Genomic DNA, 13,774 nt, shown 5'->3' with positions numbered 1-13,774 from the left:
AAAATAGTGACTCACAAAGGATCAAGGAGTCAAAACAGCATTCTCAACAACACGAGAAGCTTTATTAAAAAAAAAGAGCACGTCTTTAGGAATCTGACGGAAAATCATTTCCAACCTAGAATTTTATACCTGTAATTATCCATCATGAGGGTAAAGTTATGCTATTTTCAAACATTTAAGGTCTTAAATTCTCAGGAAGCTACTAAAGGATCAGTCCACCAAACAAAAAAAAGAAAAGATTTGGGATCCAAGAAATATGAGCTGCAGTACAGGAGAAAAGACAAGGAACTTCCCTGGATGATAAAGGGAAGTCACACAGCAACACCTATGTGACAAGCCTATGGGTGGACAGAAGCAAAAATCAGAGTAGAGAAATCTACAAAGGATATCTCCAGAAAAAAATTGAAAATGATAAATTACTTGATGGGTCTATATACACTGAGAATACATTCACCATTCTGTCAGAAAAACTGGTGACAAATTAGTCAGAGGTGCACAGAAAATCAACAAATTTTAAAACCATGATAATTAAATCGAGAAAACTAAGAGATAAGGGAGTGGCTAAGCAAACTGTGGTGTATCTATATCATGAGATACCTCTTAGCAATAAAAAGAAATGAATTATTGATATACACAAAATCCTGGATGAATCACCAAAGAATTATACTAAGTGAAAAAGACAAGTCCAAAAAGTTATATACTATATGACTCCATTTAAATAACATTCTTGAAATAACAAAATTGTAGAAATGGAGAACAGATTAGGGGTTTCAGGAGCTGAGTGGGTGAGGGTGAGAGAGAAGTAAGTACTGCTATAAAAGGATAAAAGGGATCCTGTAGTGGTGGAATTGTTCTATATCCTGTCTGCATCAGTGTCAGTACGCTACTTGTGATGTTGTACTATAGTTTTTGCAAGAAGGTACCTTTACAGGAAACTAGGTAAAGCCTACAGGGTCTTCCAGTCTACTATTTCTTATAGCTGCTTGTAAATCTACAATTATCTCAAAGCAAAAGGTTTTATTTAAAAAAAGTAGAAGTGCCCAATAATATCTTTCTATATAGTAGGTTCTCCTTTTCTACTTTTAAGCAGACTGGATTGAAATGATTAGATCCTCACTCTCAAGGATTGAGCTGGATCTGACATAAAATTTTAGTAAGACCCAGGCCACTTGTAACCTGCCCTGTGTCCTTCAGAATGAGTTCTTCTGGGTGACTGAGAACCTGGTGAGCCTGTTTAGCCCTTAAAGATTGCAATGTATTCAGTTCAGTCCTTTGGAGGTTTTTGTTTAACATGTTTTTAGCCTCTGTCCCAGACTGCTTCAAAATGTGGCAAATGTCTATTTGTAGTGGGCTCCTTTCCTGCAACAGGATTTTGCCTTGTTAGCATACCAAGACTACATGTTTCACTCTACCTTTCCGGCCCAAGGTTCCTGACTACCTCAGAACTTACAAATGTTCTTTAAGGAAAAGTGACTATCCACCTGGGGTGCCTCCAGGATTTCAATTTGTCATGCCATCCCTGTACTAGTAACAAAAGCCCTACTTTCCCACAGTAGACTCCCTCTGCCTGGGCCAATCCAAAACCCTCAGCTTTTGCCCAAAATTAGTAAATACTCTCAGGGAAGAAAATGATTAACAACATCAACTCATCTTCTAAGGATTCTTCTCTCTTTGGAATTTTAGTTCAACTAGCCCTTATTGCTTCCACAACTCCCAATGTCTCTAAAAATATTATGTTTGCATTTCATTCTCTTTTTTAACTAGCAATTGCACCAAGGGTGTTGACCTACTGCAATCTTGCAATCTATTACATCCCACCTAAAAGTGGAACCTCTAGCATAACCTTGATACCTTGATACCAAAGCCCTACAAGAACATTTTGAGAAAAAAGACAATATTGTTCATGAACATAGATGCAAGCATCTTAAATATTAGCAAACCAAATCAAATAAGGTTATTACTTTATGACCAAGTCATGATTATCCCAGGAAATTTAGCTGATTTAACTTTCAAAAATCAATTTATCACATTAAAGGTCTCTCAATTCTGACAGGATGGATCTGTCTTCATTCCTTGTAACCAAAAGGCTATATATGTTTAATTATTTGTTTACACAAGTTTTTAATGAATGTTATTTCCAGCACTAGAGGCATACCTGGGAGATACTGTGAGTTCAGTTCCAGACCACCTCAATAAAATGAGTATTGCAATAAAGCAAGTCACATGAATTTTTTAATTTCCCAGTGCATACAAAAGTTATGTTTACACTATACTGTAGTATATTAATATTAATATACCATATTATCTAAAAAAGCAATAGCATTGTCTAAAAAAAGTACATACCTTAATTTTAAAATATTTATTGCTAAAAAATGCTGATCATCTAAGCCTTCTAAATATCAATTTTTTGCAACAGTAACATCAAAGATCGCTGATCACAAATCATCATTAACAAATATGATTATAATGACAACATCTGAAATATTGTGAGAATTACCAAAATATGACAAAGAGACACGAAGTGAGCAAATACTGTCAGAAAAATGGTACTGACAGACTTGCTTGACATAGGGTTGCCACTAACCTCCAATTTGTAAATAATGCACTATCTGTGAAGGGCAATAAAGCAAATAAAACAAGGTTTGTCTATATCCAATTCTTCTCTCCAATTAGTGTTGTTCTTTTGAATAACTGGTCTTCAATTATAAGCTTCAAAAACTCTATTCCAAAGTGCTATTTTACAGAGTTACGTCAACCTATCCTCTTAAGATATATATAATCAATAAAAGATTGAGTCCCCTGTATAGCAATAAATTGCCTTCCGTTTTCAGAAAACAACCAAACTTGACAACCTGGATTAGGAACTTTAATAGTTGCCCACTTTCCTAAAAACCTAATTTAAGCATTATTTTAGGAAGAGTGAAAAGTGATTGCATTACATTTGATAATTCTAACTCCCAGACCTCCAATTTCAAACACAGGAAATGTCAGGCCAAAATTTTCAAAAAATACCTCTACATTTTATATAAACTCAATGGGAATATAGGATTTCCTTTTAAGAATAAGAATAAGAATAAGACAAACAACCAAAATGTATCTAACTATATATATTGTGTACTGCTTCATTCATTAAAATATTAAACCTATACCAGTTCTCTTTTTTCACTTACCTCTTTGCTTGGTGACTGAATACAAATGTCTTTTATTTTAGGTGTTGAATAAAGCACTGATTTTGTAGAATTTGTGCTAAAATCATTGGCAAGACCTAAAAAAAGTTAAAAATTTTTAAAAACAAAATATGTATAAAATCTTTCGGTTACAATTAAAAGAAGTCTGAAGAATTCTGTTGATTCTTTTAAATGCAATTAGTTTAACTGAAGTACAGGCATCAATTCGATAGTCAAATGTTCCTAAAAGGCATCTGGAACTAAAAAAGACAAACAAGGTTCCTGGAAAAACATGTGCCAGTTCTTCTTTCAGAGCTTATAAAAAGATGCATCTGTTTTTCTCTGGTTGGCCTATTCTTTTATTCCAATACCTTCTAATGCTGACCCACACTTGGAAAAGTTTTTGCCATAATTCATCTTTTCTTTAGGAAATCACCAAACGGTATCTCAAGCTCTCCAGTGAGCCCAAGAATTCTGCACATTTATTTCCATTACATGAAATACTTTCTCCTGTGTATGATAATTAAATTTATGACTTCTAGACTATAGGAATCTAGTACGACTGAAGGGAATAATAAATTATTCTCATTTTTGCCAGTATTGTCTTCAGTGGACCAGAAGGTACAAGAACTGTACGTGTACTCAAAATTCCTAGGAAAATATTTTACATATATTTAAATACTATAGTTGCTGAATTTGATATTAATAGGAAAAATTTATATTTTCATCCAACCCAACCCTCAAAGTCCATGTAGAAATGAAACCTTACTTTTTTCTTCAAAACAGTCTAGTAAGGTTTTCAGTATATTCTGGCCTTGCTCCGTATTAATGTCAGGTGCCCTAAAAAAAGCAGGAAAGAAAGGAAAATGTCAACGTATCATTTCCAAAAGATATTTGCTACCTATTAACATCTACTTTGACAATCCCTTATCTGCTTACTATAAAATGTTAATTTACTTAATAGGAAAAATATCACCATTACTATCTGAGGACAAAACAAGTATTTGGGAGTCCAAGAGTTCCTAGAAAAGGATGTTTAGTAATACATCATTGTCTACATTAACAATAAAATTACTTGACTGAATAGCCATGACTAAAGCTGTTTTAGACCACTGCTATACCTAAACAAGAACATAAACTCTTTTGAGCAAATTCAAACAACCCTGAAATGCTTCTTTAATTCTCTATGGTCAGAAGTCCTAACAGCTCCAAGTAACACAGTTTTCCCCACAAGATTTCAAATGCACTTTTGATTCAGTATCTTTACTCTTAACAGGAGCTTATGAATCAGTATACATTTTTACTTAGAAGTTGTATTGACACAATTGTAGATTCAAGTACAATTGTAAGAAATAACATAGAAGAGATCCCTCTTTGACTTTATCCAGTTTCCTGCAAAGGTAACATTTTGCAAAACTATAGTTTACTGTCACAATCAGGATACTGATATTGATAGAATCTACAATTTTATTTAGATTTCTCCAGTTCTACATGTACTCATTTGTGTGTTTATGTTTGTGTGTGTATTTAGTTCTGTGTAGTTTATCACATTTGAAGGTTCAGATATGGCCACCACAGTTAAGATACTGAGCAGTTCCATCACCACAAAGATCCTTCTATTGCCCTTTTAGAACCACATCCACCTTTTCTTTTAGCTCCATGGAATAAACTACATCTTTCTATTATTACCATTCAATCGACTTTAGAGTGTTTCCCCATAGCTGTCATTTAGTCAGAACTGAAACTGCTTCTTCCTGGTCCACCATTTAACAGGTGAATTTCTTTTCTCACTTCCATTAAGTCACTGCACTGCTTGCATTAATAGTCTTCTGTTAATATAAAATAACTAAGATGACTACACAATCAGTGGGCATAGAAATTATTATTTTAGTTAGAGATAATAGTTTTTCCTTTCTTCATTTAAAAATTCTACTTTCTGAAGATGGCAATAAAAATCATCTTAAAAGCTTAAGTATATAAATCACCTGGAAGATCGGCAGAATCTTCTCCTATAGTCATTTTTAAGATGATCCTGAAAGAAAAGTAAATCATCAATCTGGTGAAAATTTAAGTTCTTCATTTATTCATTCAGCAAGTATTTAGTGATTGTGTATTATAATACTATAAAGAGGAATTCTTCTGGATCAAGTGAAAAAGAACTTGCCTCATATCTACTGTTTCCAAAACTTTGTTTACACTATTTCCTTACCCTGGGATTTATTACATCCTCTTCCACTTCCTCCCCCTCCTCCCATACCTTTTCCATTAAAATCATATTATCTGGGCTTCCAATAATTCAAGTTGGTTAACTAATAATATCTACTTACCACCTTTCCCTACAGGGAGATCCCTCTGAAGTAGTAAAATAATAAACTGACATAAAATGACAATGAGAAAGAGAATGGAAGAGAGGACTATCTGTGGACACACAAATTTAACTTCTGGAAGATGGAAAACAAATGAAAACGTGGTAACTGATGAAACAGAGTAAAAGCAGAAGCGGCCTAAAGTAAGCTCACAAGATACTGTCCTGGATGAGGAGTGAAGCTGTTATGCCAGGAGAAAGCCTTAACTATGCAGAACTAGGAAACTCGAGATCTGAAGGAGCTAAAGAGACAGGAAATAAAAACAGAGCAATTCAAAGAAAATTTATATTTTCTGAGAACAGTAGATGCCCTCCCCCCACTTTCCCTATCCCCATAAATGCAGAGCTCAAAAACAGTATTCCATTGTCGCAGTTTTAAACATTACCAGCATCTATGGATAACCAGACACTAAGTTTCTAAAATAAAAGAGGAAGATCAAGATATAAATTTTAAAAAATGAAAAAGAAAAAGGCCCAAGAGGAAACTAATAGCAAGGATGAGGAAGATAATTCCAAAAAAAAAAAAAAAGAAAACACACACAAAAAAGAAAATGCTAATTAGCACCTTCAAGAGAGATTTGAGGTAATAATGGGCTCACAAATCAGAAATGGTATACTATAAGCACAAGACAGAGAGTGAGAAAAATTCTTAATAATTAAAAACATGATTACCTAAAATAATGCAGTAATTATGAAACAGCTAAGGATACTTCTAGAGAGAAAAAAAAAACAGAACAAAAGTCAAAGAGATGGAAAATGGGAGGAAAATAAAACAAAGATCTAAGAAATCAGAGAGTCCAACTTCTGACCAATAGTTATTCCAGACAGAACAAAAAGGCAAGAGATAAAAATCTAAAAGATATACAATCAAATTCCCCAAATCTGTAGGACATAAGTGGTCAGTATAATGAAAATTCAAGAAGATCCATACTTAGGAATATGAGTGAAATATTAGAAAAATTGAGTATAAAAAGATGCTAGAATGTTTCAAAAAAGAGAAAATAGGTAACCCCAGTAAAGAAGCAGTCCCCATCAATGGAAACAACAGGAAAAATAAAAAACACAGACATGCTGAAATTACAGATGGAGAGTAATACTGTGATACTCTGGGTCCTATAGTCTAATTGTAAAATCTACAAAGTTAAATTTTCTATTTGAAAATTGGACAGTAATAGATGAATAGTATGCTTTTAAAAGTAAGTATATTATTATCACAAAATGCTTAGTAAGCTTCACTTTTACTTGGCCCAATGGAATATAAATGACCCCATCTCATGTAGACATTCTCTTTACCCTACTCATGCTCTAACATCCTGAGCTGGGCCACCCTTCTGACTCAACTAAGGCTCCTACACACTCCTCTGGGTCACAGTAGCTTCCCATCCATAGGGACTGCTACCTTGCTTGGCCCCACCTAACGGTTTTTGGATTGAATTATCCTGGAAGCTGAAGACCTCTACTACATTTTAAGAAATTTCGAGAGCAGAGATTGTGTCTTAAGCTAGTTTACAGTCTTCCCAGAGCCTTGCCTAGTGCATTGTATATCACATAAACACCATTTTTTGTTATCTTTTTGACATGCCAAATACATAAGACCAAAAACTTTTGAGATAAAAATGTCTTTCTTTAAAGAAGGTGAGAGTGTTTCACATAGCCTCTATCTTCAGGAGGTATCTAAGGAGCAAAAGATTACGTCTATTTTATAGGTAGCAAACTAAGGAACAAAAACATCTAACAAGATTGCTTTTCATCACAAGTCATTTGATGGAAACTTAACTGAAGCACTAAGGTCTCTCATCAGTACTCAGCGTTCTGAAATACTTAAGTAAACCCCTGAGAATGTTGGTTAACTACCTTCCAAGGGCTAATTTAAGGTCTCCCTTCTATTTTCACACAATAAATTGAAAGAATCAAATTTGTACAATGAATGTTTCTGAATATTAAATAACCCCTGTAAAGTATTCTGTTCCTCTTTTAAATAGAAAAATTTTAAGGCTAAGATAGCTCATTCATTCAGCAAATACAAATCGAGCACCGCTAAATGTTATTTAGGCTTGCTAGAAAACAAGTGGTGAACAAGACAAACGAGGTCTCTTAATTCTAAATTAAAAGTTAGAATAGAGAAAATTTTAATTTTCAAAATACACATTCAAAAACTGCTACTTCAACTCATTTTTCATTCAATTTCAATTTTAGTTTCTTCCATTCACTGCGAGATTATGTTTCTCAAAGAAAGTAATACACAACACAGCAGAGCTTCTTAATCCCAGCACCACTGACATTTTGGGCTGGATAACTTTTGTTGTGAGGGCCTGCCCTGTGCATTTTAGAATGTTTAGCGGCATCCCTGGCCTCCACTCATTAGGTGCTCTTAGCACCCCCTCATCTATGCCCTCTCAAGACAACCAGAAATTTTTGCAGACATCTCCAAATGTCTCCTACAGGACAAAATCACACCAGGTTAGAAACCACGGAAGTCCAGGACTGAGTGAGGATAATCTCTCAACTCCTCTCTCCCCTCATCTTTTAAACGAATTATGACACAAAGTCAGATATTAGAACTAAAAGGCTCAAAGCAGTTCTAAGTTTATGATAGACATTTTAAAAGCAAACCTATGGTCAAAAGAATGAGAAGACAGCAGGATGGACCAGCAGCTGCTCTTCCAAGTTCCGTTTTGTCTATCTCTTTCTTCCTCAGTCTCAGAATCTAAGTGCAGTCCCCTAGGAAGCCCATTACACAGAGAAGGAAAGAGAACTTTGAAAGAGGGAGACAAGGGCAATGATTACAGAAGGCTGACGGGAGGCATGGAAAGCAGGAAAAGCAGTTTAGCGCGAGAACTACGACAAGCTTCAACCAGTCTAAGCTTCCCACATTCTGAAGGACATCATCCTAGAAGTAGGAGAAATTCGTTAACAGAAAGGCAGAGACCACAGTGAGAAAATAAACTGTTAATAATATCATTGATATTATGATTATTGATCACAGATTTTAAATGAATGTCAACACTGATACAAATAAAATACTGATCATGGTATTAAAGAAAGAGAGAAAGAATGAGAAGACAAGCCACAGAACACAGGCTGGGAGAAAACATTTACAAAAGGCAAATCTGATAAGGACTGTTATCCAAAATATACAGAGAACTCTTAAAACTCAATAATAAGAAAACAACCCAATTAAAAAATAAGACCTTAACAGACACCTCACCTAAGAAGATGTACAGATGGCAAATAAGCATTTGAAAAGATGTTCCACACATGTCAAAGGGAAATGCAAATTAAAATGAGATACCATTAAACACCTATAAAAATGACCAAAATCTAGAAGAACAACTCCAAATGTGGAACAATGGAAATTCTCACTCATATTGCAATGCAAAATGGCACAGCCACTTTGGAAGACACTTTCATGGCTTATCACAAAAGTAAACATACTCTTACCATATGATCCATCATTTTTTTCCTCAATCAACAGTATCAAAGGGTGGTATAGAGAATACTTTTTACCATAAGCACGTACATTGTTTACATTATATATAATGGTTAACTGAAAAAAAAATGCACAAGTTAATATCTGCAAGTTAAGTTTTACTTGGGGACCTTACTGAGAACTATAGGCCGTATCTAAGGTCTCTCAGATAACTGAGGAATGGTTCCAAAGAGGTAAGGGAGGAGTCAGGACATACAGGAGTTTTTTGGGGGACGGGGGTGGGGGGACAGATAGTCAAACATCAAAAGATTACTGCTGATTATAAAAAACGGACACCTCAAGTTCATTATTTTAGTGTTTCCCTAATATGGGAAGCTGCAAGAGTCTGGACTCATTGAAATTATTCCTCAAATAAGTATCTTATCTATCTAGGTCCATTATCCTGTTTTTCTCTGTTCTGACTTCCCCTCAGGCACATGACACCGAGGCGGGCAGCTGCAGTTGCGGGTGGTTTGAAGGTGGGCACTACGAAATGTTTACCGAAATGGCAGGCAATATTCTTAGTCCATAATACAGGCCTCTATGCATAGAAGCACACATACATATCTCTATTACAAATGCGAGTTAATCGATACTGAATTTTCTTAAAAGGAATGATAAAGTAGAAAATACAAGTTAATCAGTTGTATAAAATACAGTAACTACAAACGAAGTCTGAAATACAGAATAGTGAGTACCAAGGGAGTCCAGAAACATGCAAACAAAAAATGAGTTCCCGCCCCCTTCAGCCATTCACAGCTGGCACTTTTAAGTTGCAGCTGCCTTTCAGAAAACTTTATCTGTCAATAGCAGATGTCCGCCTCTCCAGACAAACAAGTCTGAAGCAAAGGCACATTTTCAAGGCGTTTCAATACTTCTCTGGCCAGAAACTTCTATGGAGGACTGGGAAATGGAGTTAGGCAAAAAAGTAGAAACCACAAGAGAAAGATGCCGTCACACCCGGGACTACAAGACGCCTTGAGGAAACAATACAAGTAAATTAACTCTGGCAATCCGCACACGATCACTCCCACTTCAAATAATTGGCGCGGCTGTCCCAGTGAAACCCCCCACAAGCCACAACACCTGTTAACGCTTCATTCTTCCCCGCCTCAGCGCGGGCGCCGGGCCTGCACTTACCAGACCCCAGGCAGCCATGTTCGGGCCCGGCAGTGCCCGCGGAGGTGGTTGGGGCGGAAGTCCACACGGTCCGTAGCTCCAAGCAGCCCGGTAAGGACCCAGCCACTCGGGTAGCAGCCAAAGTGGGAGCCCAGCAGCGCCCTGAGGCGAGAGCGGGCGTGAGGTACCGGGAACTCAGGAGCTACGACGCGGCGAGCGCGCCGACCCGCGCACCGCGCCCTACGCAGTTTAAAACCAGCTGCACATGCGCAAAGCGGGTCGTACGCCTCCAGACGCAGAAAGCCGTTACGGGCCCTCCCCCTCACTTGTACTCTCCCTCAGGACGGCCTTACGTAACTCCGCCCTTCATTCTTCCAGTAGCCCCGCCCATCATCTCGTAGTCCTACCCTCATCCTCCTGTCGCGCCTTCGTCACCTCCTCCTCTTCCCCCTTCCCCTTTTCCACTCGGACTCTGCCCTTCATGTGGAGGTGTAAAACTTCTCGACAATTCTATCATATAGTGAAAAGTCAAACTTGGAAGGCTAAGAGGTACAAATTGCAGAAGTCGTTTGAAGAGAAATATTTCACTGTGAAGCCTTGTCAGTCACACCCAGCCCTTTTATGTATCATCTCTGAAAGCAATAATGGTATAATAATAATAATAATAATGAAGATGGATGATGTATTCTTTTTTCAAATATGTGGATAATATTTTCTTGAGGTATTGGGAACAAAATTACTCTATGTAAGTAACCAATTAAGTATGATGTCCTGAAAGGAGTCGTAAATCGGGAGTTTTGAAACCTGCTCACTGGACTAGCTATGTCATCTAGGACAAGCTGTGGCACGCTTCTGGCTGTTTCCTTAATGACATAATGGGAAAGTTAAGTTAGAGGCTCTGAAGACTTGACCTCACCATTTTATGATTCTGTGAAACTATGTCCTATTTTTTTAATGATTTAATGAAAAATTGCAAGGGAATTTTCATCAGAAAATACATTACCATCTCAGACAAAGGAAACAAAAGCAAAAATAAACAAATGGGACTATGTCAAGCTAAAAAGCTTTTGCACAGTGAAGGAAATTATCATCTAGATGAAAAGGCCACCTGCTGAATAGAAGTGATATATGTGATAAGGGGTAAATATCCAAAATGTACAAAGAACTCACACAATGCAACTTCCAAAAGGCAAACAACCCGGTTAAAAAATGAGTAGAGGATCTGAATAGACATTTTTCCAAAGAAGATATACAGATGGCTAACAGGCACATGAAAATATGTTCAACATCATTAATCAACAGGTAAATGTAAATCAAAACCACAAGCAGATGTCACCAACAAATAACAAATGTTGGCAAAGATGTGGAGAAAAGTGAACCCTTGTGTACTGTTGGTGGGAATGTAAACTGGTGCAGCCACCATGGAAAACAGTATGGAGATTCCACAAAAAAATTAAAAATAAAACTACCATATGATCCATCAATTCCACGCCTGGGTATTTATCCAAGGAAAACAAAAACACTAATTCAAAAAGATTCACGCTCCCCAATATTCAGAGTAGTATATTTACAATGGCCAAGATATAGAAGCAACTTAAGTGCCTATTGACAGATGAATGAAGATGTGGGATATATATATATACAATAAAGTATTATTCTACCATAAAAAGAATGAAATCCTGCTGTTTGTGACAACATGGAGGAACCTAGAGAGTATTCACTACATGAAATAAGTCAGACAGAGAAAGACAAATACTACATGATTTTACTTATATGTGAAATCTAAAAAAAAAATGAACAAACTTAACAAAACAGAGATGGTTATAGATACAGAGAACAAACAGGTGGTTGCCAGAGGGTAGGGGTATGAGAGGAGGAGAGAAATAGGTGAGGGAGATTAAGAGTTACAAACTTCCAGTTGCAAAATAAATCAGTCACAGGTATGAAATACACAGTGTGGGGAATATAGTCAATAACTATGTAATAAAAAATACATTACTTATTGAATACATTCATTAATCAAGAGTTGAGCTAATAAATGTTTAAAACTTGTAATGCTTTAATAAATGTTATCACCTGCTAAGACCCTTTTTTGGTAGGGAAGAGGGGTTAAAAATTAACTCTGAAATCAGATAAGTCCGGGTTCCACTCTAATCCACTAATTCTGCCATCATGCGCAAGTTAATTAAACTATATATTTCTCAATTCTCTTGTCTGTGAAATGGGAATAATGTTAAAGCTGTTGAGATATGGATTAATTCCTTTTTAGATCTAGTTGAAATGCCTTGAACATACCAAGATTTCAATCGATCATGCTATTGAAATTATTATAGAGCTTTTTTAACTTGGTCTAGCAGAAATTTTGCCAACAAGACTACATTACATAATTCTGTCTCACATTTGGTAATTTTTTTCCCTTAACAAAGGCACCGGGGATTGAACCCAGGACCTCATGAATGCCAAGCATACACTCTACCACTGAGCTATCCCTTGACCCTCACATTTGGAATAGATAACAATGTACACTACCATTTATTGAGTGCACACTGTATGGCAAGTTCTATCCCAAATGCTTTCCATGCAGTAACTTATTTAATTCTTAGAACATTTCTATGAGAAAAGATAATTAATAAGCATATTTTATAAACAACAGAACTGAGACACACTTTAAGTAACTTTCTCAAGATCACACTACCATTAAAGGCAGAGCTGGGGATAAACATTAGTATTCTGACTCCAGAACTTGGCACTTAGTTACTATACTCTTTTTACCTTCAGTGAGAAATTTTAGCAAGCACAATGATAGATATACATTTCACATGTAAAATTATATCCTCTAGCTTCCACTGGAAACTAACTCTCAGAGGTATTTTGAGGAACCTGAAATGTAATGACATACTCGTGTAGAATGCAGGGGTTGTTGGCAAGGAACCGGTCTGTTCTAGAAAGTAAATGGAACAGTATCCTTATGAAAACAAAAAGTTATGGAGACACCACAGTTCCCAAACTTTTCGGTTCCCTCTGCATGTGTCCTAGTATTTAATCGCCTCAGCACAGTTTGAGCATCCTAAAATAGGGCTGCTAGTTGATGGAGTAATGTTTATAAAACCCAGATCTGTCATTACAAACGTCCCCCTACCAAAAAAAAAATTAAGATCAGTCCTTATGAACTTCTATGACAACTGACTAAAATCTTGAGGTTTTCCACCACAACTACTTACCTGGGTAAGTGGTATATGTGTGTGTATTTATGTATCTGTCTGTGGAACTATGTGTATTAAATACGTATATAGAGAAAAAGGTGTACAGAAATTTAACTTGAAAGAGAAGTAGAAACTTTTAGTTACTTATGATCTTATGTTGTAGATAATTTCAAATTTATAATTGTTAAAACTATTTTAGAGAATATTTTAACCTTAAAAATGACACTCCAAAAATCAATTTTTCTAGAAATTATGACATAGTTTCAATTACAACTTGAAATTCACTTTATTCATAATAGACTCAACTGGCAATCTTCCCATCAACTGGTGAATGAATAAGCAAATTGTAGTGCATCCATTCTGAGGAATCAGCAATAAAAATAAACTAATGAGACAGGCAATAACATAGATGAATCTCAAAATGCTGTACTAAGTGAAAAAAGCCAGACAT

At 36.0% G+C, this 13,774-nt stretch overlaps 1 protein-coding gene across 4 annotated transcripts in view; it reads right to left on the bottom strand.

Annotated features, from left to right (window-relative positions):
- The window catches only part of CENPC (centromere protein C), a 62,701-nt gene extending 52,298 nt beyond the window's left edge, over positions 1–10,403 (bottom strand). For 3 of the 4 annotated variants that reach the window (XR_004312327.1, XM_032459154.1, XM_032459145.1), the window contains exons 1-4: positions 10,142–10,403; positions 5,153–5,199; positions 3,937–4,007; positions 3,171–3,265 (exon numbers count right to left, since the gene is read on the bottom strand). Coding sequence is in view for 3 of the 4 variants with exons in the window: in XM_032459154.1 (XP_032315045.1) it covers positions 3,171–3,265; positions 3,937–4,007; positions 5,153–5,199; positions 10,142–10,159 (231 nt within the window). In the remaining variant the exon portion in view is untranslated. The remainder of the gene's footprint in view (positions 1–3,170; positions 3,266–3,936; positions 4,008–5,152; positions 5,200–10,141) is intronic. The other variant, XM_032459132.1, reaches the window with a different exon arrangement.
- Between the last annotated feature and the right edge of the window lie 3,371 nt (positions 10,404–13,774).

This window comes from Camelus ferus, chromosome 2 (genome assembly GCF_009834535.1).
Source record: "Camelus ferus isolate YT-003-E chromosome 2, BCGSAC_Cfer_1.0, whole genome shotgun sequence".
Taxonomy (NCBI): Eukaryota; Metazoa; Chordata; class Mammalia; order Artiodactyla; family Camelidae; genus Camelus; species Camelus ferus.
Note: the sequence above shows the minus strand (reverse complement) of the source record. Positions and strands in the feature narration are given on the sequence as shown.